The sequence below is a fragment of the Myotis myotis genome, unplaced genomic scaffold (genome assembly GCF_014108235.1).
Source record: "Myotis myotis isolate mMyoMyo1 unplaced genomic scaffold, mMyoMyo1.p scaffold_m19_p_3, whole genome shotgun sequence".
Classification (NCBI taxonomy): Eukaryota; Metazoa; Chordata; class Mammalia; order Chiroptera; family Vespertilionidae; genus Myotis; species Myotis myotis.
This window is the reverse complement of record NW_023416335.1, coordinates 192,238,039-192,266,013: the sequence shown is the minus strand read 5'-3', so window position 1 is coordinate 192,266,013 and position 27,975 is coordinate 192,238,039. Positions and strand designations below refer to the sequence as shown.

The window sequence follows — 27,975 nt, the reverse complement described above, 5'->3', positions numbered from 1 at the left end:
CAGTCATCCAAGACTTGAGCCTTTCCAAAGGTCAGCTTGGCTTCCAGCCCATTTGTGGGAGGCTTGGGAACCATTCCAGAGCCCTGGGGAGATGGTGTCCCCCTGGGAGGAGCTGGTCTTGCTGTGTGGAGTGTGGGCTCTTCCAGGCTTACCCAGGGATGAGTTCCAACAATATTCTGAGATCCTGGGGCTGAGTTGGGGATCCTGAAAAGTATGAGGGGAGAAGGTGGGGGAAGGAGGAGGACAGCCAGCTGACCACGAGCCAAAGTGAAGCAAATCCTATCGTGCTGGCCCCCACAACTCCTCTAGACAGCTCCCCTAGCTGCATTCCAGGCTCTGTCCTGTAAGACCATTGGGAAGGAGGTGGAGAAACTGCCCTTCCTAAGCACAGAGGGGGCGGTGGGCAGCCTGATGAGGTGTTGAGTTCAGAGTCCAGAGCGGAAGTCAGTGAGGGAGGAGGTTGGTTGGCTATTCTGGAGAATTTTACACGCTTTGGCCTGGGACCCAGAGGTTTCCTTCTCCCTGTGGAGTCATTGATGATACATACGCCCCCGGCCCCCCCCTACCCCCCAGTCCCTCAGCCCTCAGACGGCCCAAGCTCACCAGTATTCCCATGGTGGAGGGAGGTGTGCCTCAATTATTTTGTGCCCCACCCCCCGCCCCCAACCTACCAACTTCTCTGGCTTCAGAATCAATGGGATGATTTATTATGGTTTAAGGTGGGGAATTCGGGGAGAGGAAGGCAGGGAGGGTAGGCAGTGGGGAAAATTACACCTGGTGGTGGACTGCCTCGACAGGTGTGTGCGTGTGTGTGCGTGCGCGGCACAAAAACCTCACTTTTCCTTCAGTTTCTTCAGTTCCAAAGCCCTTTCCACCGCCCTGCTGACCGCCCCGTGTTTTCCTGAGAGACCTGGGGCTGGGAACTGAAATGCCAGGATCTTTCGGGTTCAGGCTGTGGGTTTTACTTCATGGTTCCCAGGAGGCACGCAGCAGGGACTTGCTGATGGAATGGACTGTGTAAAGAGGTTAATGCAGAGTTGGGGGGGGGGGGGGTGACGCGGTACTGCTCCTCCTCGCCTCCCTCAGGTCTCCGTTGACGTCTTGGTTCCCCACCCCCGAGCTTCTAGCTTCTAGCTTCTCCCGAGGTCCGTCTTATTTCCCACCCCCTCCACGGCTTTCCAGCTTCCTCTCCAGCCCCCGCAGTTCCCTGGCTCCCGCAAATTGCAATCCAGGGGGGAAAAGCCCTAAAAGCATTCTCCCGCCCCAGCTCCCCGGTCCCATTGGTTCCCTCCCCCGCTGCAGCACCTGGCCCTCCCAGTCAACCGATTGGCCCATGGCCTCATCAATCTTCGTCTGGCTGTGCTTACGTCATCCTGCAGTAGAGGGGATGGGAATGAGAGAGAGCGAAAGAGCGAGGAAGCCGGGCTGGAGAGCATACGAGAAGCCACTGCAAGTCCCCCACCTCCGCCACCCAGGTTGGGGTCTGCCCAGGTCTGCTCTATGGACTAGTGTGGGCGGCAGGCTCCTTCTGTCTCTGCCCTGCTGCCCTCTCTCTTCCCTCCCCTCCTTGGAGGTCCCCTGCATCCCTCCCTCAAGGAGCAGTAAGTGGGCTTGAGGCTCCCAGGGGAGAGCAATCGCCTGGCCCTGCCCTGCCCTTTACCACACCACACCATGACCCTCCTGCTGCTGCCCCTCTTGCTGGCCTCCCTTCTTCCCTCCAGCTCCTGTAACAAAGGTGAGTGAGGTGGGGGGTGGGGGCACTAAAAGAGGGGTTTCAGGAAGAACATTGGGGGGTAGGGGTGAGCAGGAGCCATGAGGCTCTCTGGCACATGACAGGTGTCAGTTCTTCCCACCATTCCCCTTCCCATCCATTTTCTCAGATGCACCCCTTCTCCTTTCCTTTGAAACATCCCCCCCACCCCCCCGCCACCACATCCTCCTGTCTGGTCCATCTTTATCCATAGGCTTCTTTGGTCCCGTTTGGTCCCTATTCCCATCTTGGGGTTTCTGTCTCCCTGTCTCCCAATTTCTCTCTGTTGGAGATATTTCATGTCTCGGAAGGACTTGCCTGAGGGTCATTATACATCTCCGGGTGGTTCTCCATTTTCACTGGGGTGTGCGTGCACTAAGGGTGTGTGGCAGATCCATCTGGTTCATCTCCATCCCATCCTGGGGAGAAACTGTTCCTTGCGGCTCAGCAATTCGGAGCACGTATGTTTTGGCGTGTTCCTCTGCATCTATACCCTTATGCCTGCATGCAGCTGGGTTGTGGGTTACCAGAGCTGCCCTCTCTGGCAGACAGCAGATAAATTCAGCTGGGTGAGGCCCACAGAGGGACCAAGAGGGAGGGAAGAAGGGAAGGGGTGGAGGAAGAGGGCTCAGGTAGGTGGAGAAAGGCAGGAAAGGGCAGAAGTGGGTGTGTGGGGGAGCTGAATGAGTGCTGAGAGGGAAAGCTGAGAAGGAGAAGGGAGATGAGGCGTGGGAGGGGAATAAGAAGGGGTTGGAAAGGGTAAAAGTGGAGGCAAAAAAAAGGGGGAGAGAGGAATGAAAGGGAAATCAGGAAGAACGGAGGAGAAGAGGGGGAGGGGAGAGTCAAGGAAGGAAAAGACAGGGAGCCTAGGAGTGAGTGAAAGGAGATGCACACAAGGAGAGAGCTGGTGGCCAAGAGGAGAGGAGCAGGGTCAGGGTTGAGCTGTGAAGAGGGTGCCCAGTGCGGACCTTGCTGTGTGCCTCCCCTCCATCCTCAATCTCTGACCTCAGTCTGGTTTTTTAGCCTCCTGCCACTTTCTGTGCTGCCTTCTGAGCACCGTCCTGTGGCTTTCACCTCTGCCACTAGAGAAGGGGTGGTGGTAGTCATCAGCAAGAAAGGGGCAGACTTTCAGATACAAGAAGGCTTTTGGGGGTAGGGATGGAGGAAAAAAGGGATTTCTTGCTCACCATGACAGTCTGGGGACGAGTTTCCTCTGGCAACATCCTTTTGGATGATGTCTTTCTCTGCCCATGTCCTGCTGATGGACCATCATAAATGTACCTGGGAGCCTGAGGGTTGACATGATAGGATTAGATAGAGCAGGCAGTGGAGGTTGGGGTTGGGAGGTGATGTAGGAAGGGAAGGGAAGATGCTGTCTTTCCCCATAGCCTCTTACCAGGCTAGTGGGAAATTGGTCCTGGCAGGAAGCACAGTTGAGCTAAGTCTGGTAGGAGATAGGGAGATTTGGAGGCTGATCCATCCGGAATGGGCTGGTGGTTGAAGGGAAGTAGGATAGAGTAGACAAGAATTGGGACTAAGTCATGAGACTGTATAAAAAGTGGGGTTCAGGGAGCATGGGGTTTGGTCACCTTGGTGGGAGAACACAGAAATGTGTTGGTTACGAGTGTGTTCTCTTGGCTGTGGGGGTGAGAAGCAGGGAGGAGATTTGTCCTGATTCTAGGCCAGCTTGATAATCCCTTAGGATGTTGGCTCTGCTGGGTCCAGTTATTTGGCATTGATTCCTCCGCTCTATCGCTGCCCTTCTCTGTCCCCCTCCCTCTGTCCTATATATTTTCTCTTCTCTCTTTCCCCCTCTTCCCTCTACTCTGGGAGAATGGCCTTAGGTTGGGGCTTGGCTGGGAGAAGTGCAGAGTGAAGGGATCAGGATTGAATGGGGTAGTGGAAGTGGTGATGGAGTGGATAAACAATCAAGATCTCAGGAAACTTCTAGATCTACTTTTTCTAACATCAACTCTGCCCTTCATCTATCCCTTCCCTTTCCCAGGGCCTTCTGATGGCCCACCACTATTTCCTGAGTTCTCCAGTCTCCATTCTCCAGCACTTGAAATCCCTAAGGAAAATTCTCCACCCTCTGACCATGTTTCCCAGTGAAGTTAGAAGATCCATCCCTCTCTTCAGGGCAGGCTGTTGCCATGGAAACGTTCTATCCTGCCATAGGAGAAGGCTGTGACCTCCCTCAGGCCTTCTGACTCCTTTAATAGCTGATTTCGTGTCCTCATTTTTTCCACCTGCAGGTGCTTCTGCAGGGTGTGGAAAGGGTAGTGATACTGGAGTGTGAGTTTTTCTGAGTCAATGAGGGTTGTGTGGGAGTGGCGGGCGAGCTCACAGGTTCTTCCTCTCCTCTCCCTTGGGGGGTCAGCCAACAAGCACAAGCCATGGATTGAGGCGGAATACCAGGGCATCGTCATGGAGAATGACAACACGGTCCTGCTGAACCCACCACTCTTCGCCTTGGACAAGGACGCCCCCCTGCGCTATGCAGGTAATTGGGATTGGTGGATTGCAAGGCGGGTAGGGCAGAGAAAAGTGGTTGGGAGGGTAGAAGGCAGCAGAGGAGAGGGGAGATCCTGGGAAGGAGAGCAATAAGGAAGTGGGAAAGAGGCCTTGGAAAGTGGAAGATAAAGTTGGCTCAAGGAGTAGAAAGGGCTACATTGAAGCTGGTGGTTGGGTAAAGGCAACCAGAGAGGACATGGGCAGGATAGGGGTTAAATGAATCAAGATTTTGCCAGATCTCAGACCTGGTACCTCTGAGAGGTTGTTGATCAGGAAAGCTGGCGTTGGAGCTGTATGCTTGATAATTATTGCTTTCAGATGCACAAAAAGGACTGGGCTTGGGAGGAGAGGTGAAGTGGGAACCCGAGGCAGGGAGGCTGAGGCTGGAAGGAGATGTTGGAGGTAGTGCAAGAGCCTCATCTTTTCCTACCCGCTCGGCCAGGTGAGATCTGTGGCTTCCGGCTCCATGGGTCTGGGGTGCCCTTCGAGGCTGTGATCCTGGACAAGGCAACAGGAGAAGGGCTGATTCGGGCCAAGGAGCCAGTGGACTGCGAGGCCCAGAAGGAGCACACTTTCACCATCCAGGCCTATGACTGTGGCGAGGGCCCTGATGGAGCCAACACCAAGAAGTCCCACAAGTGAGGAAGCCCTAGTCCCATGCCCCCTGCTGCAGGGTCTCCTTCCTCCTTCCAAGCCCCTCGCCATCCTCCATCGGTGTAGTCATTGAATATTAGCTGCCCTTTCCCTCTCTGTTTATAGGGTTTAGGGACAGGAGACAGAATTATATAGTAGAACTTAGTGGGATCTAACCCTGGCTCTGCCTCTTATGGCCCTTGGGCAACTTAGCCTTTCTGGATCTGGTTTTCTTATCTGTAAAATAGAAATAATTATGTCACCTACTTCTTTAGGTTGCTGTGAAGATGAAAGGAGATGGTTTGTATAAAAAGCATGCGCCACAGTGCCTGACAGATAGTAATAGGCTCAATACATGGGGGTTACGATGACCAGGAGAGCAAGGAGGAAGCGAAGGAGCACACTCGGCACTGTAGATTCCTTCCTACTGTCCCGCCGGTCTGTGGTGCAGTGTGCGCCACTCTCACACCATTATAACACACACAGCACGCTGGGTGAGGGTGGGCAGGGGCTGGCTACAGCACGAAAGAGGCTGGGACCTGGGACTCCTTTGTTTCAAGCTAACTTCTCATGTGAGACTGGATGAAAATTGGCAGGCAGGATTCCTGGGTTGCTAAGAGGCCCTGAAGATCAACTGCTCTTTGTGACTCAGTTTCCCATTTGGAGACAGGAACTTTGCCTCTTGGGTACTGGGAGCCTGGATCTAGGCTAGGGGCAGGCCTCAGCGCAAAGGGTTAGCCTGAGCTTTGGTTGCCCTGCGGGGACCTGAGCAGGGAGGGCCGCAGCTGACATGCATACTGTTCACAAAAGGCAATACTCGTCTTCCGTGTACTGCTCATGACAGATGTCATGGCTTTTGTACAAATGCCACTACCTTTCCCACGGTTGGTTTTTAACTTGGCTTTTACTCTGTATCTTCCTTGATTATCTCATTGGATCCGATTGTTGTGAAGAAACGACCTGCTGGACACAAAATCCTCTTACCCCTCTTCTGGGCAGCCCTAACCTATAGCATTCTGTCCAGAAGCCATCAAAATCAGTCTTGGTGTCACCGGGGGCGGTTCTTACCCCTCACAGCAGATATCCTTTCCTTAGCACAGTTCCCTTGAAGGCCCTCTCCCTTGAGGTGTCTAGTGCCCTGGGGAGTGGCGATGGGCATCCCAACTGCCCCAGGCTAAGAGACAGACTGCCTCCCTCCTGCTCTGATTCCCTGTCTGGATTTCTGCTTGTGCCTCTCTTGAGTCTCCAGTATGAGGATGGCTGACTCGTTCTCTCCCCTCGTCCCACTCTGGCACATGCAGGGCGACCGTTCATGTGCGTGTCAATGATGTGAATGAGTTTGCCCCCGTGTTTGTGGAGCGGCTGTACCGAGCTGCAGTGACTGAGGGGAAGCTGTATGACCGCATCCTGCGGGTGGAAGCCATTGATGGTGACTGCTCCCCCCAGTACAGCCAGATCTGCTACTACGAGATCCTCACACCCAACACCCCCTTCCTCATTGACAATGATGGTGAGTCCAGCCCCCGCCCACCTTGTGCACCCACATCCCTCAGGACATCTCAGGGCTGAGCTGTCCATTTTGCCCTCCACACCCTCCTTTCCAGATGTGGAGCATTTTTTCCCGAGATACCCTCTTTTCAGCTTCCTGCTGCTTAGTTAGCTCCTGAGCCCCCTGCCCTCTGCCCCCTGCCCCCTTGTCTCCCTAGGTTTTCTTTAGTGCTTCTGACCATCTCTATCCTCCCCCGCCCCCACCCCAGGGAACATTGAGAACACGGAGAAGCTGCAGTACAGCGGGGAGAAGCTCTACAAGTTTACGGTGACAGCTTATGACTGTGGAAAGAAGCGGGCGGCAGATGACGCCCAGGTGGAGATCCAGGTGAAGCCCACCTGTAAACCCAGCTGGCAAGGTGAGGAGCCCTGCTCTGTGACTCATCTTGTGAATCATTTTTTACCTTCACCTCACTTTTTGTCGCTTCTGACAGTCATGGGAGCTAGGCTAGGAGTCAGGGGAGGGATAGTTAGGTTCAGGCTTGTAAGTGTCCACCCTGGACAGCCATTTTTGTAGGAGGCTGAGACTGTCAGTGGAATGGCAAGAGCAAAATGGATAGACAGGAGGGGCTGCCTTCCTCTTCTGTCTCTCCACTGCCCTCCCCCTCTCCCCCATGCAGGCTGGAACAAAAGGATTGAATATGCACCAGGTGCTGGGAGCTTGGCTTTGTTCCCTGGTATCCGCCTGGAGACCTGTGATGAACCTCTCTGGAATATTCAGGCCACCATAGAGCTGCAGACCAGCCATGTGGCCAAAGGCTGTGACCGAGACAACTACTCCGAGCGGGCATTGCGGAAACTCTGTGGTGGGTGTGCATCCCCAACCCCTAGTCCTGCCCCTTCCCACCCAGCCCTTACATGACCCTCCTCTACCTCTTTAGTAAGAATCTGCATTATATCTTCCTTTGTCCATGCACAGGTGTATATATTCACAGGGGTTGTGGCATGTAGCTAGCTCTTGTGATCCAGAGATCAAATAAATATGTTATTGGCAAAGATGCATAATTGTAGCACAAAACGATCACCAGATGCATTGTGGAAAAATGGTAGGGAGAGATGAAGAGTTGGAGAATGAGTTAATTGGAGAGGTATTCCTCTCTTATCTTTGAAAGGCCAGAAGAGGTGGTGAGATTAACTGTAGGAGATTTTTTCTCATTAGTCACTCTTTCCCTGCCTGCTCCCCAGTTCCAAATCTGCTGCTGCTCAGCTCTGACATGTGTGCTTTCTGGGGCTCCTGCAGGTGCTGCCACTGGGGAGGTGGATCTGTTGCCCATGCCTGGCCCCAATGCCAACTGGACGGCAGGCCTCTCAGTGCACTACAGCCAGGACAGCAGTCTTATCTACTGGTTCAACGGCACCCAAGCTGTGCAGGTGCCCCTGGGTGGCACAGCTGGGCTGGGCTCGGGGCCCCAGGACAGCCTCAGTGACCACTTTACCCTGTCCTTCTGGATGAAGCACGGTGTAACTCCCAATAAGGGCAAGAAGGAAGAGGAAACCATCGTGTGTAACACTGTCCAGAATGGTGAGCCTTGCTCAGGGCACTGGCCGGAGAGTGGGAACACTAGCTTCTTGGCTGCCTCTATCACTGTCCAGTCTGTGACTGTGAATGGGTCACTTCCTCTTGCTGCATCTGTAAGATGGCAGTGCTAGGTTTGACAGTTCCTGAAATTCTTTGATTGGCTCCCAACATGAGAGGTTGAGATCCTACTGCTCTCAGAGTGCAGTGGGACTGCTCACTGCCGTTCTCACTTGGGGGTGCCCAGTCCTCCTGCATCCCACCATAGACTGCCCCCTGAATCTGCTCCCATTGAAACCCTTCCACTATGGTGGAAAGCCCTGGGTGGTGGTGTGCCCCATCCTTTCTCCCCTGCCTCTACCCATTTTCCTCTTATAAGGGCTAGTTGGCTCCATCACTAAGTACATCTCCCTCAACTGTGTGACACATCCTTCTGCGGGTCGGGTGTCAGGGGGCTCAGCTTCATACGCTCTTTAATTTCTGCCACTTCTCTGAGGTCAGATATCGTGACTTGAAGAGGACTGTCACCAGTGATGTTTGTATTAACCAAAGGACCCATAATGATCTGGGTGGAACAGGCTGGCTGGTGTCCCCCCTCAGCCAATCAGAGTGCCCAAGAAGCTCTAGTTACCACCTGAACTGGGTGTAGGGGTGTATGTGTGTGTGTGTGTGTGTGTGTGTGTGTGTGTGTGTGGAGAATACTAGTGAATGCAGGAGTGAGAGAGTGCATGAGAGGGCAAAGAGAACCCAGTGTCCTCTCCTTTCTGGTGCTTTGAACCTGTTCTTGCCCCAGGCCCTGTGTTTGACCCCCATCCCCATTCTCTGTCCTCAGAGGACGGCTTCTCTCACTACTCACTGACTGTCCACGGCTGCAGGATTTCCTTCCTCTACTGGCCTCTGCTGGAGAGTGCCCGCCCAGTCAAGTTCCTCTGGAAGCTGGAGCAGGTGAGGCCAGTGCCAGAAAGATGGGTGCATGTAACTTGCTTTCAGGGGAGGAGGGGCCTAGGGCAGGGGTTTGAGTTTTTTGGGTCGCCCATGCCCCCTCTTTCTGTTCCTCACCATTATACCCCTAGGTTCTTTTGTTTTCTATTGCCAAGGCTTGTCTCCTGCAGAAAGTACTCCTGGGTTAAAAGGAAATAGGAAACAAATGACTACTAACATCAAACCCAACCAACCATTTCCTCCCCCCCTTGTTTTATTTAATCTCTTTCTGATCTAGAACCTTAATAGTACACATTTCTGACTCTCAAGCAGTTAGCATGTTGTAATTGAGAAAATAATTAATTCTGAGGTACACAGATTGGGTTTGAGTCCCGCCCGGGGAACTTACTAGCTCTGAAAACTTGGTTAATATGTCTAGACTTCAGTTTATTTACCTATAAAATGGGGATAATAAGAATTCTATATTCGGGGTTGTTGTAGGACTAAATGACATGATAGACCTTTACACTGCTATCCCCACTTAACGACAGAATATGTTCTCAGAAATGTGTTGTTAGGCAATTTCGTCGTTGTGTGAACATCACAGAGTGCACTTACAGAAACCTATTACACACCTAGCCTATATGGGATAGCTTCTTGCGCTTAGGCTACAAGCCTGTACAGCATGTTACTGTGCAAAACCACAGGAGGTTAAACCAAGCACAAGAGAAAATGATGCAATCAAGACCCATGGTAAACGTGAGAAATCTGAGGCTGCTGCTGGCATAACACTTTTTTACAGCAAAATTTTTTTATGAGTAGAAAGACTACATTCTGAAATAGTGATTAAAAGTATAGTAAGTACATAAACCAGTAACATAGTTGTTTATGATCATTATGAAGTATATGTACTGTTCATGGTTATATGAGTTATTCTATATATAACTGGCAGTGCAGTAGGCTTGTTCAGACCAGCTTCACCACAAACAAGTGAGCAATGTGCTGCACCTTGATGTTATGACAGCTATGATGTCACTAGGCGACAGGAATTTTTTTTAGCTCCATTATAATCTTATGGGACCACCATTGTATATATAGTAGATTGTTGACCAAAATGTCATTATTCCACACATGACCATAGACTGGAAAGGACTCTATACATGTTATTTCTTATTGATATTATCCATGATTATGAAGGATAAGTAAAAATGGACCAAAACCCCACAAACGAAAACAGTAAAATCCTCTCTTGAGCCAACAGTTGCATTCTCCAAGCTAACCACAAGGACTAGTGGGGACTAATGGGTTTCCATCTCCTATTTTTCTTGCAAGCCCTGGTGGAGTGGCTGGTTAAGCAAATGACTGAAAAAAGGCAGGAAGTGGAAGAGAGAGAATGGCAAATGAAGGGCCTGGAAAACCCACAAACTGGATAGTTGAGGGCTGTTTGCAAAAGCTTCTGCTTTTTGTGGTACTGTTTAAAAGAGATAGTCTGCCATTGGCTATTTCTTGACCTTCTGCCATGTTGCTAATATTGGTAACATTACTCCTATTTTTATTTTACTTTTATTTATTCAAAAAATACTTATTAGATATCAATTAAGTCCTTGTCAATCTGCTAGATTCTGGGGATACAATGGAGTATAAGATGGATCAAAATCTTTGCCTTCATTAAGGCTACATTTTAGTTGGAGAAATATTTTTAGAAAGTAAGCAGACATATAAAAATGATAAATAGTGATAAATGCTCTGAAAGAGTAAGGCACTGAAGTAGGGAAAAGGGGAAGGCAAAGATTGGGGAACTTACCTTACATTGGGTGTTCAGGGAAGGCGACTGAGGAGAAAAGTAAGTAGGATGGGAAATAGCTGATAGGAGAGGGTGTTCTAGGCAGAGAAGAAACAGATGTACAAGCCGTGAAGTAGGAAAGAGTTCAGCGTGTTCCAAGCATAAATTATTTTGGGAAAAATTAATTCATAAAATAGCACGTTACTCCTTTTAGAAATGTTTATAGTTTTAAAGATTTACCTGAAGAGTGGAATTTTAGGTATTAGGTTGGTTGCCTGATGGATTTTGCACAAGGATGTTATTCCTTGAGCTGGATAGGCAATAAGTCCCTAATAAGTCCTGATGATAGAACTGCCCCTTGATTCTCAGGAGAAGGGGCAGTGCCTGGTGTTAGTTCCCTGAGGATGAAGTCACTGAGGGGCTCTTGCCCCTACCCGCCTCCCCCAGGTCTGCGATGACGAGTGGCACCACTATGCATTGAACCTGGAGTTCCCCACAGTCACACTCTATGCTGATGGCATCTCCTTTGACCCTGCTCTCATCCATGACAATGGTCTCATCCACCCACCCCGAAAGGAACCTGCTCTCATGATCGGGGCCTGCTGGACTGGTAAGTCGCTGAGTTGCTCCATGAAGACACTGAAGGTTGGAGCCTCTAGTGCAGGGATGGCGAACCTAAGACACGCGTGTCAGGGATGACACGTGAACCCATTTTTTGGGTTGATTTTTCTTTGTTAAATGGCATTTAAATATATAAAATAAATATCAAAAATATAAGCCTTTGTTTTACTATGATTGCAAATATAAAAAAATTTCTATATGTGACACGGCACCAGAGTTAAGTTAGGGTTTTTCAAAATGCTGACACACCGAGCTCAAAAGGTTCGCCATCACTGCTCTAGTGGCTTAGAATTGGTGAAGGAGCAAGGACAGTTGGGCAAGGTAACTCAAAAAGATCTCCAGTGGCCACCACAGCCCCCTATATCTCCTACCTATTCAACTGGTCATCACCTCTGACTTGGAAAAATTTACTTTTCAGGCATCATGGGAATATTTCTGTCACTTCAGCCAGTTTCCACTCTGTCCCATCACAGTGATTATGATGTCCACAGCCCTTTACCCTGTTGGAGGGCAGTAATCCTTCAGAGTCATCAATCTTCCAACTTTAAGCTCTTTCTTTCATTTATTTTTTTCCTTCTGGGAGAGTGTGTGTTTCTGTCAGTCTTACCAGAATTTGTGTTTCCTCAGCAACATATTTGAGGGTTTGTCTATACTAGAGGCCTGAGGGATTAAGACATAACAAAAGAAGGGTTGGGGCCCTGGCCGGGTAGCTCAGTTGGTTAGAGTGTTGTCCCAATACACCAAGTTGCAGGTTTGATCCCCGGTAGCACATCCAGGAAACAACCAATCCTATATAATAAAAGGCTAATATACAAATTGACTGAATGGCCGAATGACGGAATGACCAGTTGCTATGGTATGCACTGACCACCAGGGGCAGACGCTCAACACAGGAGCTGCCCCCTGGTTATCAGTGCACTCCCACAGGGGGAGTGCTGCTCAGCCAGAAGCCAGCTCACAGCTGGCGAGTGCAGTGGCTGTGGCAGGAGCTTCTCCCGCCTCTGTGGCAGTGCTAAGGATGTCAGACTGACGGCTTAGGCCTGCTCCTTGTGGTGAGCAGGCCTAGGCCATCAGTTGGACATCTCCTGAGGGCTCCTGGACTGTGAGAGGGTGCAGACTGAGTTGAGGGAACCCCCCCTCCAGTGCACAATTTTCATGCACCAGGCCTCTAGTGAATGCATAAATAAGTGGAACAACAAATTGCTCTCTCCCTGCCTCTCTCTCAAATCAATAAATAAAGAGGTTGCAAGTCCTATAAGGGCAGGCCAGAGCAGGGAAGACCTCTTCTTCCTCTTTCCTCTCTGTCAATCTGTCCTTACAACTTTGAGCTCACTGCCACTTTTTTTCCTTCTCCAGAGGAGAAGAACAAGGAGAAAGAAAAAGGTGGAGACAACAGTACGGATGCCACACAAGGTACTCTGTGTGTAAGAACTGGAGACCAGAGAGTTCTCACCTTAACTTTCTGTTCTGCACTCCCTTTTCCACACCAAATCCTGTTCAGCCTTGTTAGTTACTGCTTCCCATGCCACCAGGTGGCAGAGCCTCTGAGAACTACAGCAAGGTAGGGTTTCCTTGGTGAGTGGCCAGATGGAGTTTGGCTGGATTCTGGGTGTCCCATCCTGCCTACAGAGGGGAGTAAAGGGTTTCTCTCGCTGAAACGCAGGAGGCAGGAGTCAGTCACAGGAGGATCTGGGCATCTGTGAAGCTCACACACATTCACCCTGGTCTCCTTGCATGCTTCTGAAGATGCCCTCTCTTGCAATCTCCTCCTTTTCCTCATTGTGTCTCCTCTCTCCTCCCTGAGTCTTGCTTTTCTTCTTCCCTTTTTCCCTGTCCTGGAAGCTTTTCTCATTTCTGTTGCTTCTATTTTTCACCCTTTTCTCCCTTTGTTTTATTCTGTGCTAGAGGCCCAATGCACAAAATTTGTGCAAGGGGCTTGGTCCTTGAAGCTGCAGCAGCTTGCCTTGGCCCTCAGAGCCCCGGCTTCGTCTGGAAGGACATATGGTCTAATTAGCATATTAGTTTTTATTATTATAGATTCTCTCTCTGCCTTCTCCAATCTCCCACTTAGCCTCATTTCTCTCTCATCTCTCTTCTTTCCTTCTTTTAGTTCCCACCTTTCTCCTTTGCATTTTCTTTCTCAAGCCTTCTGCCCTTTCTCTCTTTTCCCTTTCTCTTAGTCCCTTTCCTTGTCTATTCCCCCTTTCTTCTCACCTCCCCTCTGCCCCTGTGTTCCTGCCCTAGGAGACCCCTTGCTGATCCACCACTACTTTCATGGCTACCTGGCTGGTTTCAGCGTGCGCTCAGGCCGCCTGGAGAGCCGCGAGGTCATCGAGTGCCTCTATGCATGTCGGGAGGGGCTGGACTATAGGGATTTCGAGAGCCTGGGCAAAGGCATGAAGGTATACCCCCTTCCTCCAGCCCTCTCCTTCCAGACATGTCCCCAGTTCCCCAACCTTGTCCCACCTCTCTACCTCGGCTCCCTTCCTCTCTTGCCTCCTGGGCCTGCTCTCAGCTGTGTCTGTGTCTGGGACCCAGGTCCACGTGAACCCCTCGCAGTCTCTGCTCACCCTGGAGGGGGATGATGTGGAGACCTTCAACCATGCCCTGCAGCATGTGGCTTACATGAACACCCTGCGCTTTGCCACGCCTGGCGTCAGGCCCCTGCGCCTCACCACTGCCGTCAAGTGAGTGTGGGGTGGGGTGGGAAAATCACAGAGTAGGGACAGACGGTCAGAACCCTTTGGCGGTCAGGGTAGCTCAGTTAATGGATGGGGAGAGGACACTTGACCTGCTTGGTTGACATTGCCTGGACTAGACTGATTTCCCAGCAACTGATGCATTACTCTTTCCACTGAGCCACACTTCCAGGACTTGGGGGTTTTAAACTTCTTGGTGGCTCTCTGCTGATATGTAAAGTGGGACAGGGGTGGAACTGGATTGGGAGCTGGGAGGGCTGATATTAATTCTGACTCAATACTCATTACCTTGAAGATATCGGGCAAATAGCTCTAGGTGCTTTACCTATTTTAACCTTGACTCATCAAGCTCTTGCAAGGTCAAAGTGGATGATCTAAGCTCAATCTGACCTGCTGCCTGTTTTTGTAAATAAAGTTTTATTAGTACACAGCCATGTCCGTCCATTTGCATATTGTTTATGGCTGCTTTTCCACTGTGGTGGCAGGGTTGAATAGTTGGGACAGAGGCTGTATGGCCAAAAAGCTGAAAATATTTACTGTCTGGCCCTTCACAGAAAAAGTTTGCTGACCTTTGCATTTTAAGTGAATTATTTTGAAATCGTTCAAAGAAAAATTATACATTACTTCAAGGTTTAAGTATATTTGGTGTTAAAAAATACAGATTAATTGAGAGGTAATGAAAGCATAATAGTTATGGACACAGATATTACTAGCTTTTTCACATCGAACAAATGCTATAAAGCAAGGATAACAATAGAATGTAACACATGGGATTGTTATAACTAAATGATATAGTCCAGATCAAACGCCTGGCAGAGTGCCTACTCTGCAAATGTTGGCTCTTATTATAAGGGAATTTTCACCCCTTATTAGGTTTATGGGGCAGTTTTTAGGATATACTGCCACCTAGTGGGTGCATTACACAATGTAGGAGTCAGGATTCTTGTGTAAGCATTCTCTTCCCTACACTGCCTCAGTTTCTCCATAAACTGTATGAAGATTACTACCACTGACTTGTCCCTAACTTGAGGGGAGTGGGTTTAGAGATGAGAGAGCTCTGAGTCTAGGCAGTGACTGGGTGTAATGATCAGCCTCACAATTAGAGCAGTGGAAGGCAGGGGCAGGGGCTTTGGGTAATGTGGCTGTTGGTGGGTGGTGTGGTGACGATGTGGAGTTGAAGGTCATAGGTAAATGAAGTCATGTGGGCACAGGTCAGAGCTGAGGATGTGTCCCATCATGTTATAGTCAGAACCCTAGTTGCCAGAGGGCTGTCATCCAGTTAAGAAGGGCTTAATCCTCCTCAATCAGCCAAGGACCAAGTCAGAAGAGAGGGCTCTGTCTCAGCTCAGGGTGGAGCTCTGCAAGAGTAGTCCCACAGGGCGAGGAGTTGACATCCCCTTTGTTGATGGGCTTATCTGAATCCCTCCTACCTCTGTCGTGCTCAGGAAGAGGCTTATACAAGGGCTGGGAACTGACATTGATCCTTTCATACAGGAGAGGGGCCCTGTTGTTTTCTTTCTGAGGTTAAGAAAAAAAAAGAAAAGAAAAGAAAGAACAAACTCTCATTTCTCCATTTCTAGTGCTTCCATGTGGTTGGTTAGTGCTACCCTAATACTTGAGGTTGTAGGAGAAAACATAGAGGTTGTGTATTTGTGCGCATGTGTGAATGAGAAAACAGGGAGAGATAGATACCTACCAGCACTTCCTTTTCTCTGATGCATACCCTTGCCCTAGTTCAGGTGGCTTCCCTTTCCAGTGTTCAGTTCTTGGGCCTTTGTCCATTTAAAGCCAGGTTAATGCAACTATTCAGTTTTTATTATTTTTTTAAGTCTCTTTCTTGGAAAGCCCATTTACTTGCGGCATTAACCCCAGAACAAATGCTACCCCATCTTTTTCTCTAGCTTTGTCCTTTTTTCCTTAGCTCTTGAATTTCTACCAGCTTGCTATAATCTCTTTCTAGAACAGTGGTTCTCAACCTTCCTAATGCCGCAACCCTTTAATACAGTTCCTCATGTTGTGGTGACCCCCAATTTCATGGTTACAAATTGAACATAATTAAAGCATAGTGATTAATCACAAAAACAATATATAATTATATATGTGTTTTCCGATGGTCTTAGGTGACCCCTGTGAAAGGGTCGTTCGACCCCCAAAGGAGTCGCGACCCACAGGTTGAGAACCACTGATCTAGAAGTTCTTTCAGCACCTCAAAAAAAATGAGCTAAAGCTGAAATAATGCTATGAGGAATTTTATTTATGAATATAGGATGGGGCTAGAGGGGATCCTGAGAGCATGTTTCTGAGCTGCTGTGCTGTTGGTTGGTTCAGCCTGGCTGAGTTTTCTAGGGAGAGTTTGTATCGGCACCAAGATCAGTGAGGCTCATGGGAAGATGGATGCAGGTCCCAGATAGTCAGATTAGTTCACCTACCAAAGTGTGCTACTCTGATATTAAAAGAGAGTCAATAGAAGACTCATCAAGAAGGCGAACACCTTTTGATAGGTCCCCACCTCCTTTTGTGGTAGAATATTTTGGGGCATATTTCTGCCAGATATTGCATTAAACACAAATAAAAACACCTCTTGGATAAAGAACTGTATGTGTATGTATGTATATTACAAGCTCAGCTTGTAAAATACAAGTTTGCTAGATGTTCCATAATTTTGGGGTAAGACATTGATGATGTGGTCATCCCCTTAGGTTAGCGTTGCCTGATCTTCTGTCCCTGATCTTTCCTGCAGTAGCATCTTCATGAGAGACAGTATCTCTCTCTTCAGCTCTACTACTGGGGGTGACGGTGGTGGTGGTGGTGCAGAGACAGTAGCCCCCTTTCCTCCCCTCACCACATGGGCTGCTCTATGTAGAGGTGGAGGCCCAGAGGGATGAAAGAGAATATAGATTATAAGAGAGGGGGTTTTGGGGTCATAGCTGCCTCTCCCCATTTCTCACATAGGTGCTTCAGTGAAGAGTCTTGCGTCTCCATCCCCGAAGTGGAGGGCTACGTGGTTGTCCTCCAGCCTGATGCCCCCCAGATCCTGCTGAGTGGCACTGCTCACTTTGCCCGCCCAGCTGTGGACTTCGAGGGATCTGAGGGGGTCGCTTTGTTCCCAGATCTTCAGATCACTTGCTCCATCTCTCACCAGGTGGAGGCCAAAAAGGATGAGAGTTGGCAGGGAACAGGTAAGGATGACCCCAGGGAGTGAGGTCATCCCGAGGAGGGTCCCTATCTAGCACCGGAGTGAGGGAGAAAAATCTGGGGCTGGATGTGAGCAGCGACTTCATCCTGCATTTGCTTGACTAGAGCCACAGACCATTAGGAAGAAGAGCCTGTAGGAGGCTCACAGGTGGATGGAAATTGTTGGGTAACGGCGTTCTTGAAAATGATGCTGACTTCCAGGGAATGACCCTGGCAGGGGAGGAAGAGTGGCTGTGAGGTGGGCCTCAACTCTGACCCAGATCCTGACTCTCTCCAACCCAGTGACAGACACACGCATGTCGGATGAGATTGTGCACAACCTGGACGGCTGTGAGATTTCTCTGGTGGGGGATGACCTAGACCCGGAGCGGGAAAGCCTGCTCTTGGACATGGCCTCCTTGCAGCAGCGCGGGCTGGAGCTCACCAACACGTCTGCCTACATCACCATTGCTGGTCAGTGGGGCCCGAGAGCCTGTCCTCTTTTTCTGTGTGTTCTCCTCCCCATGATCAAGTACCGGGAAATCCAGAGGGTCCCCTTCAGGTCCAGGGATGTGGCCAAGTGACATTTCGCATCTTCCCAGCCTGGAAGATTGTTTCGCTGCTAGATTGCCCCTGGAGGAGATGTACCAGGGGTTAGGCTCCAAATGGTCCTTTCTCCCTCTTCTCTCTTCAGCCTGGCTCACCTCCACCGCTCCTTTGGCCAAGCCTTCTTTGACCAGCTTCCTAATCCTCTGGCTGTTTGATACCAGCCATCCCGCCTGTCTTCCATCTCACTCATCTTATGTAAACAGCATAGCTTTCTGTTAGGAGGTCATCTAACTAGTGGGAATGATTTAGAAATGTCCAAAGGAAGCCTGCTCTTCTCCAAAGGATCCTCCCTAAGGGAGGATGGGAGCTGATGGGCATCACCAGTTCCCTCCCATTTCCAGTCCCTTCCAGAGCCTCCCTGGTGATTTCCGTATTTCCCCCTCTCTCTGTTTCTCTCCTGCTTGCCACCTCCCTAATGTGTTGCAGAGGGTCCTGGTTTCCTTCTCTCCATCCCTACCCAGAAGCCACAGAGCATTAGAGAGGAAACCAGAGCAGGAAATGCAGCCCATCCCAGTCAATTAGAGCCAGGTTGCGGGGCAAGAAGGGAACATCGCTTCCTCTGAGAACTCCTGTTGAAGGGTGGAGTTAACCCACTCTAGGCTGGTGGGAGTCGGAGAGAGAGTCCGCCCTGGGCCTCTTCACCGGCTCCTGCGCTGAGCTACTTCCTCATCCCCCAGGGGTGGAGAGCATCACTGTGTATGAAGAGATCCTGAGGCAGGCGCATTACAGGCTGCGGCACGGAGCTGCCCTCTACGCCAGGAAATTCCGGCTTTCCTGCTCAGAAATGAATGGTCGTTACTCCAGCAATGAATTCATCGTGGAGGTACCGATGGAGTCTCCTTCCTTCCACAGCTATTCCCCACTGGCAAGAAGCCAGGGTGGAGTGGACTGAACCGAAAGGTGGTGGGAATGGAAATGACAGCAGGGAGGACTCCTGGCCCCGGTGGTGGGTGGGACGGCAGCAGCTGTGGGGCAGTGGTTAAGAGAGGGCTTTCGGGAGTTGGAGTTGGACCTGGGGAGAAGTGTGTGCACACCAAGCCCTCCCTCCCCAGGTCAACGTCCTGCACAGCATGAATCGGGTTGCCCACCCGAGCCATGTGCTCAGCTCCCAGCAGTTTCTGCACCGTGGTCACCAGCCACCTCCTGAGATGGCTGGACACAGCTTGGCCAGCGCCCACCGAAACTCCAGTAAGTAAGGCTGTGTGGGGTGGGCAGGTGGCAGGGGACGGGGCTGGGCACAGGCATCCTCCCCCTCCACCCCCGGGGGGGTGGGAGGGGCAGGACAGGGTGGAGCATTGGGTTCTGTTCCCTTGTGGTACGTGAAGGCTGTATTCCAGTTTCTTTATTCCCCTGGATCATCACCTTTCCCTTGTGAAGAATGTGAACCGCGTGTCATTGCAGGGGCACTCATGCTGGGAATCATGAAGTCAGTGTGGGGTTTAGGCCAAGCCTTTGTTGTCCCTGCTATCCTCCCACAACAATATCAATAAGCCCTGGTCCTAGGGACCCTTGGTAGTGAAGTTATCAAGTATTATTAAACACCTATCATGTACTAGCACTGTCCTAAAGTACCCTTAGGAATCTAAAAAAGTTACAGGATACTGTTCCTATCCCCAAGGGGAAAGTTGGCACCATTACACGTGTAATTATGTGCCATGTACAAAGTCATAAGACTATTTCTAAATCAAAATGGGCAAGTGTGTAAACATGCAGATGGAGTGCTGCCCTTTAAAGCAATCTCCTTCCCTGGCCCTGGTCCTTCACCAGTGACACAATTTTTAAATTCCCATGTAAGAGTTGCTTAATAGCAGAGAAACCAGAAACTGCAAGTGTAAAGAAGAAAGCTCAGCCACAATTCTATCACAGAGAGGAAACCATTTTATTTATTTATTTTAAAAATATATTTTATTGATTTTTTACAGAGAGGAAGGGAGAGGGATAGAGAGTTAGAAACATCGATGAAAGAGAAACATTGATCAGCTGCCTCCTGCACACCCCCTACTGGGAATGTGCCCACAAACAAGGTATATGCCCTTGACCGGAATCGAACCTCGGCCGCTTGAGTCCGCAGACTGACGTTCTATCCACTGAGCCAAACTGGTTAGGGCAAAACCATTTTAATATGGTATATTATGCGCCAGGTTTTTTTTTCTATCCCCATTTATTTTTTCCTTTTTACAAAGTTCGGATCCTATTATTTTGCAACTTGAGATTTATACCAAATATTATAAAATGAGTCTTCCCCCACATTATTAAAAACTGCAAAATTATTCTGATAGTGCTAAAAGTGATTTTTTTAAATCCCTTTTTTGATTGCTTTCAAAGCCAATTAATGAGGTTGCACTTATTTTATTTTATTTTTTTGGACACACCATGCTTTTGGCCCAGTTCAGTATTACCCAACTTCAGCATCCAGTTTTGTCAGAGTTGGCGCCGGATGTCATACTGCTTTTTTAAACATTAAACCTACTCTTGAAGGGCACAGCTTTGTCACTTTTGAAAAAAAGTCAAAAGGTGTATCACAGGCTCTGAAGGCAATTCCTTAAGGAGTTCCAAGAATGCTTTGTGGGAAGAAATCCTTGGTCAGTGAACACTACCCTGAAAGTACAGCACTCCCTTCAATACGTTTAGTAATAAGAACAGCAAGCACATCCCCGTGTGCCAGGCACTATGTCGGTGGGCTTTTACACATATTAACTCATTTAGTCATTACAAACAGCAAATGAAATAGGTACTAGAATTATCCCTTTAAAGGCAGGGAAATGGAAGCCCAGAGAGATTAAATACTTTACTAAGATCACACCGCTAGAAAGATTAAAATCCAGCAGCAATTCCAGAGCCTGTGCACTTCATACTCTCTCCATTTATATTTGATGCTTAAAAACACACACACTATTATTAGCCTCAATACTTTGTAGGGCTTCCCTCTTACTCAGTCTGGCTTCCTCTCCTTGGGCAGTGGCCGCTGCTACACTATCCTTTGTGTATTGTTACCCTTGGTACTGGCTCCCTTCTTTCTTCTGCAGAAGCCTTTTTAAGTGTTTTACTCTGACAGTATGGCAGAGCAGGTGGGAATAGGGACGAGGAGGGAGTAAAAGGCATAACCAAGTTGCAGAGGTTCCAAGAAGCTTCACTCCATTTAAAAGAAAATATTTTTATTGATTTCAGAGAGGATGGGAGAGGAAGAGAGAGGTAGAAACATTAATGATGAGAGAGAATCATTGATCAGCTGCTTCCTGCAAGTCCCACACGGGGGACGGAGCCCACAACCCAGGCATGTGCCCTGACTGGGAATCGAACCGTGACTTCTTGGTTCACTGTTCAACACTCAGCCACTGAGACATGCTGGCCTGGCTTCACTCAGTGTTTAGTTGGTAGGGACATGTGAGCGAACTAAACCTGTTTGTGTTCAATAGACCCTCAGGGCCAACTTCTTTCTTCTTCTCATGATTCCCTAGCTCTTTCTCCAGTTCTTTCCCTCGGAATTGGCCCACTCAACCCTGTCTGGGTTGGATACTGGGTCCTGCTACACAGACTAAGCTCAATCTAAATCCTTGTTGGCATTGTTGCTGGGCCTGTCGAGATTTTTCACTCTTAGTTTTCTGTGGCATGAGGTCCCAAGGGTGGCCCCTCTCTAACTACCCCAGAGCTTCCTACCCTCACCCTCATCCTCCCCAGCTGGCGGTGCTCCAGGGGTATGTGTAAGTATTGTCCTCATTTCACCTCCCCATCCACTGTTCTGAGCTGATGTGCAGGCTAACCAAGCCTGCTCTGAGATCCTAACTGAGAGCGGCAGCCTGCTTTTGCTTTCCCCTTTATTTTGGGTTGAGTATTGTGCAGAGTCCATAGTTCACCTGGGGTCCTTGGTGATGACATCTCCTGAGTTTACCCGGAGATCCATTTCATAAAACCCTCCTCAAGGCAGTCCATCTCCTCCCCCACCCAATCCCAAGAGTGGTATTATAGGATTATGGCTTTGCAATGTCAAATTCCTCTAGGCAAGCAGAAGCAGTGAGAGATACCATTTCCTCCGAAGGGACAAGAGGTGGATTTCCCTGAAGGTCCTAAGTGCATCAGAAAACAGAGGATCAGTGTGAAGGGGGGCAGTCAGGGAATGTTTTCTGGTGCGCATAGAGTTTGAACTTTGATCTTGAAGCAATTTTTGTGTGGTTATGAGAGAGAATGAGAATTTGAAAATTGTGGGTGGGTGGGTGGTTTAGGGCAATTATGGTTAGGGAGAATAAGGTTGTCTGAGAAAGGTGAGACAAAATGATGAAGATTGTATTTATATAGTCATCCAAAAGTTTGATGCTCCTCAGTCTCACTTGGGGAGCTGTAAAAACGTTTGGTGCCCAGGTTACACTCCATACCAGTTAAATCAGAATGTCTGGCTGTGGGAGCCAGGCATCAGGGTTTTCAAAGGTTCTTAAGTGACTCCAATGTGCGGCAAGGTTTGGGAACCATTTCCCTGCTTTGTTTCCTACAAGGCTTTTCAGAAAGACCTACAATGTAATAGGATAAAGGTAGAAAATGAATTAGGAAGTGCGGCGGAAAGGACTAAGATGAAAGAAGAATAAGAAAACCAGTTCATAAAATCCTCAGAGACTGTGCAGTTGCGAGAGTGGGTCAAATTTTGACTCAGCTTCCTTGTTGCTGAAGCCAAGGGGAACCTGAGAAGTTATGAAGGTCATAGGATAGGAGCCAAGCAGAATTTCAGGAGAAGCCCTGGGACCAAGGGCAGAAAGGTTTCTCCTGATGGTCTTCACAAAGGGGGCACCATGCAGAGCTGTGGACAGGGCTCTCCACAGTGTCCTCACCATCAACTGAAGCCAGGAGTTCACATGGGCCATTTGCTAAAACACCCTTTCATGTTGACTATGGAGGTCATTCAAGGCCAGAAGTAACAGCTCAGATCTAATGCCGCAAGAAAGGTTGCTTCGTTGTTAAATTCTTGATTTTTATCTGTAGCTAATTTAAAAATCCTCCCATCTCCCTGGCCTCCTGGCTCATTTTAAACTAATGAACCATGCTCATTGGCCTATAGATAGAGTGTTGGCATTTTGTCTTTCCTGCATCATTTCTTAGTCCTGGCAATCAACTTGTGATTTCCTTTGCCAGGCCAGGGTCTCAGAGGACCAAATGCATCTGATTAAGGCACAAACCAGAAGGTTTGGCTTGTCATCATTGTGCCCAGAGCAAGTATGCCTGCTGTGGCCTCCAATCCTTCTAGAGCCTGGGCTTAGCGACAGGGGCATTCTGCTGGTGGCCTGCCCCCCCCCCCAACCCCCCCATCTTGCTCATTGACATGGAGACTTGGGAGGGACTGTTTCCTGCAGATGGGCAGACAGGTCTTCTCTGTCTCACTCTCCCCTCCTCCCCCATGCCCAGGCAGTTAAGAAATGCTGATCCAGCCAGGCCCATCTCTGCCCTGGAGCCAGTGCCCAGGAAGGCTGCCTGCCCTGCTAGGCAGAGTCAGCTCTAGCTGGAGAGTGGCCCCAAGTGGGCTATGGGTCGGGACGGGGACCAACTCGGCAGAGAGCCATCAGGGTGGCCTCAGGGAGGTGTGAGGCTAGTCTGCCTTCTCAGGCAGGGCATTCTCCACACACCTGGTTGGCCCTGGAGCGCGTGGTAGTGTGTGTGGTGGCAGCATGAGTGTGCTGGCTGCCGCAAGCAGGGACTGCAACAGGGTGTGTGGGGCTCTTGTGCTGTGTGCTTCTCTGCGCTCTGCTCTGTCTCTTGACATGTGAGTCTTACAGGCTGAGGGTAAATTCAGGACCAGAAGGTATATCTGTTACCGGAATATAACGCGCGCGCGCGTGTGTGTGTGTGTGTGTGTGTGTGTGTGTGTGTCCCATGCATTTAATAGTTCCTCAGCAACAGGACTGCTCAGAGTCTGGGCCTCATGGAGCCTCTGTGGTCGGGTGAGCTGCTGTGAGCAAAGACAGTGGGCAGGATGTGCACCATGTGGGGTGTAGTGACCCAGCTGCCTGTGAGGGCCCTGGGCCTGGGTGTGTATGTGTGGGGTCTCTGCCTCCAACTGCTATCCCTGGGGCTGTGGGCTCTCCTGTTTTGCCTCCTCCTGTTTCTCCGAGGGCTGTTTGTGTGTGCGCGGGGGGTGGGCAGGGCTGTGCTCACAGTTGTTCGCTCTGTGGCCCTTGCAGTCTACGTCTGTGCTGTTTACATCCTCTTTCAGGGGATTGCCTGGTGTGCCCAGCTGGCAGGGAGCTGGGTGACGCTGCACCTATGGCTCTTCGCTGCCTTTCTGGAGACCCTCAGACGTATCCCGTTCACCCTGCTGTGTGAGCAGGCTGCCAGGTGGCTGGTGCAGGCAGCTGTGTGGGCCAGCAGAGGCCTGGCTTGGGTGCAGGGTGTGGCAACATTCTTCCGGCTATGTGCCCACCCGGTCTTCCTGGGCATGTACCTGTGCATGCACATCTGCTTTTCCGCCATCAGCTCTAGGGTCCACGTGAGAGTCCACGTGCCCTTCAATGTCTCACTGCCCTTCAAGGTCCATGCCCCCCTGAGCCTGGGCCTCAAAGTGGGGCTGCAGGACCAGAGGCATGGCAGGGCCAAAGAGAGGAGGGGTGTACCTCAGAGGGAGGTTAGGGAGGAGCAGAGGCCCCGGAGGCCCAGGAGCCCTAAGCCCATAAGGAGAAGGGAGGCGGCATCCAGCAGGAGTGAGTCCAATCCAGGTAGGTAAGTGAAGGGGCTGCTCCTTGCCCCTTAGACCTGTCCCAGCCTTGGACATTCTCTCCTCCCACACCATTAAGCCCATGTGGCTGCCTCTCTCCTTCTCCCACTGAGCAGCTCATTCCTAGGCCAAGTGGTCCCGAGAGCACAACCTGGGCAGGCTCCAAACCTTGTCCTCTTCCCGCTGACAATAGGGCTGCTCCTGACAGCACTGCGCTGGGAGCCCCTCCCCACCTTGCCCTGCCTCCACTTTTACTCACCTCCTTCCCTCTGTCTCTCTAGCAGCTGCCACTCTGCCGACAGCTTTTCTCTTGGTCTCTGGTCCTTCCCAACTCTATTTTTCTTCTAGCTTCTCCAGGGTAGCCTCCTCTTCTGAGTCATCATGGATCTTCTCTTCTCTTACTCAGAGATACCCTCTGCCTAGGCCCCCCTCCCTGCTCCCTGTGCTGAGTCCCCTCAGGTGGGCCTGGCCACGGTCTGCTCACCGCACGCTCTCCCCACAGTGGTCCCCAGTGCAGCGACTCTCATCATTGTGGTGTGTGTGGGCTTCCTGGTGCTCATGGTCATCCTGGGCCTGGTGAGAATCCACTCCCTTCACCGCCGTGTCTCGGGGGCTGGTGGGCCCCCAGGGGCCTCCAGTGACCCCAAGGACCCTGACCTCTTCTGGGATGACTCTGCTCTCACCATTATCGTGAACCCCATGGAGGTGAGTGGCTCTGGGGAATGGGAGGTCTGAAGGGTCATACACAGTGAAGACCTCTAAGGAATGGCCAGGCCCTGGGGAAAAAGCTCTGGGAAGAGCCTCTGAGTAGAAAGGAGAAAGGTTTGCATGGGGAAGGAGGTGGGAGAGGGGTGGGGTGAGGAGACGGAGGGAGGCTGAGAGGTTCTGGGGTGTGTCAGGCCACTGAGCCCCTCTCTTCTCCACTTCTGCCTTCTCCAGTCCTACCAGAATCGGCAAACCTGTGTGGCAGGGGCTGCCGGTGGCCAGCAGGAGGACGAGGACAGCAGTGACTCAGAGGCAGCTGACTCGCCCAGCAGTGATGAGAGACGCATCATTGAGACCCCCCCACACCGCTATTAAGGCCTACACTCCTCCCCGAAGAGAGAGAGAGAGAGAGAGAGGGAGAGAGAGAGAGAGAGAAAGAATTCTGCCCTGGTGAGACAGAGATACTCTCAGAAAAGAAAGAAGGACATTCTGAGAGAAGAGAGACCAAAAGGGAGAGAGCTTGAGGCATCCTTTAATCTCAAAATCCCACTGGAGTCTGCCCTCCCCATCCCCCCACCCACCTTGCTCCCATGCCTCTGGGCTCCCCTGCTATCCCGAGTGGAAGACTCTGGCTGCCTTTTTTGCCCCTCAGAGCAGCCTTCCCCTAGCTCACCCATGTCTCTGTCTCTCCCCCCACTAGCCATGCTCTGTATTGGGGGGGGGGGGGGTTGTCAGTAGCAATGGCAGGGGCCAGCGATGGGATTGAAGGAACCCTCTACTCCACTTCCCTACTATCCTGTCCATGAGGCCTTCCTATCCCCAGTTCCTGCCCTGGGGCCTTCCTGCTTCTCTTATGATCCCCCACCTCTGTCCGTTTCACTCTGGGGACCCCTGCTTCTTCACTGCGCCCACTTTCCTTCCTTTGTTGCCCTCTTTCCTCTCCTGTCCTTGCCTGAAGTCCTACAGCCCCTTCCCCTTCCTACATGACCCAGTCATGGCTAGGTTGTGGGGGTGGGAGCGGGAGTAGGGGCCCCGATGTATTATATATAATGTATATTTTTTCATGTTGTTGTGAGCACAGCCCCTGTGTTCCATGTGCAGCTCACAGCCTTGTGTGTGTGTGTGTGTGGCATTGTCATGTCCTGGGGTGGCGGTAGGGGAATGGGTGTGGTGAGGGAGGGGACACACCTGAGGGTTTTCAAATAAAACAACCAGAAAAAAGCGCCGTGAGCTGCCTCCTGCCTGTCTGATCCCATGTGGACACTATAGGAGGCAGGCCTGTGGGTCTCAGGGCCCGTTGGGATCTATGAACAGGGCTGAGGTGAGGTGGGCAGGACTGGTTGTCTTGGGTGCCATCACCAGGATGCCAGGCCACAGGGAAGTAAGGCAAGGTCAGATGGCTCCCAACGCCTTCCCTCAGCACTCCCTGGAAAAATATAGATGATTCAGGGGATGCTGCAGATGCCTGGACATTGTGGGGTCACTGTCAGTCCCTCCCCATCTCTTGGAACATCCCATCTGGAGCACATGGGCTCCTAGCCCAGGAGTCTAGGAGGTAAGGGCAGGAAGCCCTGCCATTTGTAGCAAGAGAGGATGGGCTCTGAGACATGTCCCCTAGGTGGTAAGAAGCAGTAATGAGATGGACATGTTTCAGAAGAGGGACCTGTAATGGAGCATCCTTCCTGGGCTGTCTGTGCCCCAGGAAACACCAGGGATCCAAGTCTTATTTCCTTTCTGTGGGATGAGGGGTTTTGAGGATCAGTAATGTCCTCTGGAATTCTTAACAGGTGGGATGGAGGTGGAGATCACTGGCACATCCCATGTCCCTCCCAGTGCCCAGTCTTCTGCTGGGTGCCTGCTCCTTACCCATGGATCCAACTACCAGCTGTAGATGGATGCTTCCACATATATTTCTCCCATCCAGACTTCTTTCCTGGCCCCTATTTACAACTACCTATTGGTATGTCTACTCAGGCATCTTGTGCCTCAGACTCAACCTTAACCCAAATTCTGCTCTGTTGTTGCTTACCTCTCCCTATCGCCTTTTGCCCAGTTACCTAAGCCAGAAACCTGGGTGTCGGTCTAGACTTCTCCCTCTCCCTTCACCTCATGTCCAAGTGGTGATGACACCTGTCATTTTTACCCCTTAAAATCTCTCAACATGTCTTTTCCTTTCTCTTTCCTCTACTGCTGTTGCTTCAATATAAGCCTGGTCTCCTTGCCTCTGGGGTCTTACTGCACTCCAGCCTGACTCTGGGTCTGAGTGACCTTTCCAAAGTGCAATTCTGGTTATGCCACTCTCCTCTTAGAACCTTCCCGTCCTTCCTATCACTGCCAGTCAAGTTCTGATGCCTTGGGGGTGGCACTTAACCCAGGGGGGTCAGACCTTGCCTCCCTCCCTGACCTCTCTCTGCCACCTCTCTTGTGCACCTGGTCACACAGACCACTAGTCCTTCCCCAAATTCACCCTGCTCTTTCCTGCCTTCATCTTTGCACATACTGTTCCCCCTGCCCAGCATGTTCTTTCCCTTTGTGTGCTTATTAACTATTCTACTTATCTATTCTCTTTGTGCGCAATCTTCTACTTATCACTGAACACCCAGTTCCAATGTTGCTTCTTCCAGGAAGTCTTTTGTGCTCTGGCACCTCTTGTTTATGCCCCCATCACAGCACTTCCTACTAGACTGCAGTACATGTATGTTTCCACCACCAGATTTGTGGTATCCGCAGCAAATTATATAGGGTCCGGCACATAGTAGGGGCTCCATAAATGATGAGTGAGGTGGTGTGTGTGGCTCTCACACTGAGGCT

The 27,975-nt window shown here is 50.5% G+C and overlaps 1 protein-coding gene across 1 annotated transcript; it reads left to right on the top strand.

Moving 5' to 3' along the window:
* The first annotated feature begins 1,365 nt into the window (after positions 1 to 1,365).
* On the top strand, positions 1,366 to 26,371 carry CLSTN3 (calsyntenin 3). The gene is made up of 18 exons (XM_036300804.1): positions 1,366 to 1,735; positions 4,131 to 4,253; positions 4,707 to 4,902; positions 6,199 to 6,407; positions 6,655 to 6,804; positions 7,066 to 7,251; positions 7,686 to 7,967; positions 8,794 to 8,906; positions 11,113 to 11,275; positions 12,643 to 12,699; positions 13,531 to 13,688; positions 13,825 to 13,973; positions 16,938 to 17,164; positions 17,463 to 17,633; positions 18,446 to 18,591; positions 18,821 to 18,956; positions 24,962 to 25,164; positions 25,399 to 26,371. The coding sequence occupies exons 1-18, from the start codon at positions 1,672 to 1,674 to the stop codon at positions 25,537 to 25,539; spliced, it is 2,874 nt and encodes a 957-aa protein (XP_036156697.1). The 5' UTR covers positions 1,366 to 1,671; the 3' UTR covers positions 25,540 to 26,371.
* Positions 26,372 to 27,975: the final 1,604 nt, after the last annotated feature.

Coding starts and splice junctions, on each gene's coding strand:
- CLSTN3 (XM_036300804.1), top strand. CDS start 1,672: ATGACCCTCCTGCTGCTGCCCCTCTTGCTGGCCTCCCTTCTTCCCTCC. Junction 17,165..17,462: donor TGAGAGTTGGCAGGGAACAG/GTAAGGATGACC, acceptor TCTCCAACCCAG/TGACAGACACACGCATGTCG. Junction 17,634..18,445: donor TGCCTACATCACCATTGCTG/GTCAGTGGGGCC, acceptor CTCATCCCCCAG/GGGTGGAGAGCATCACTGTG.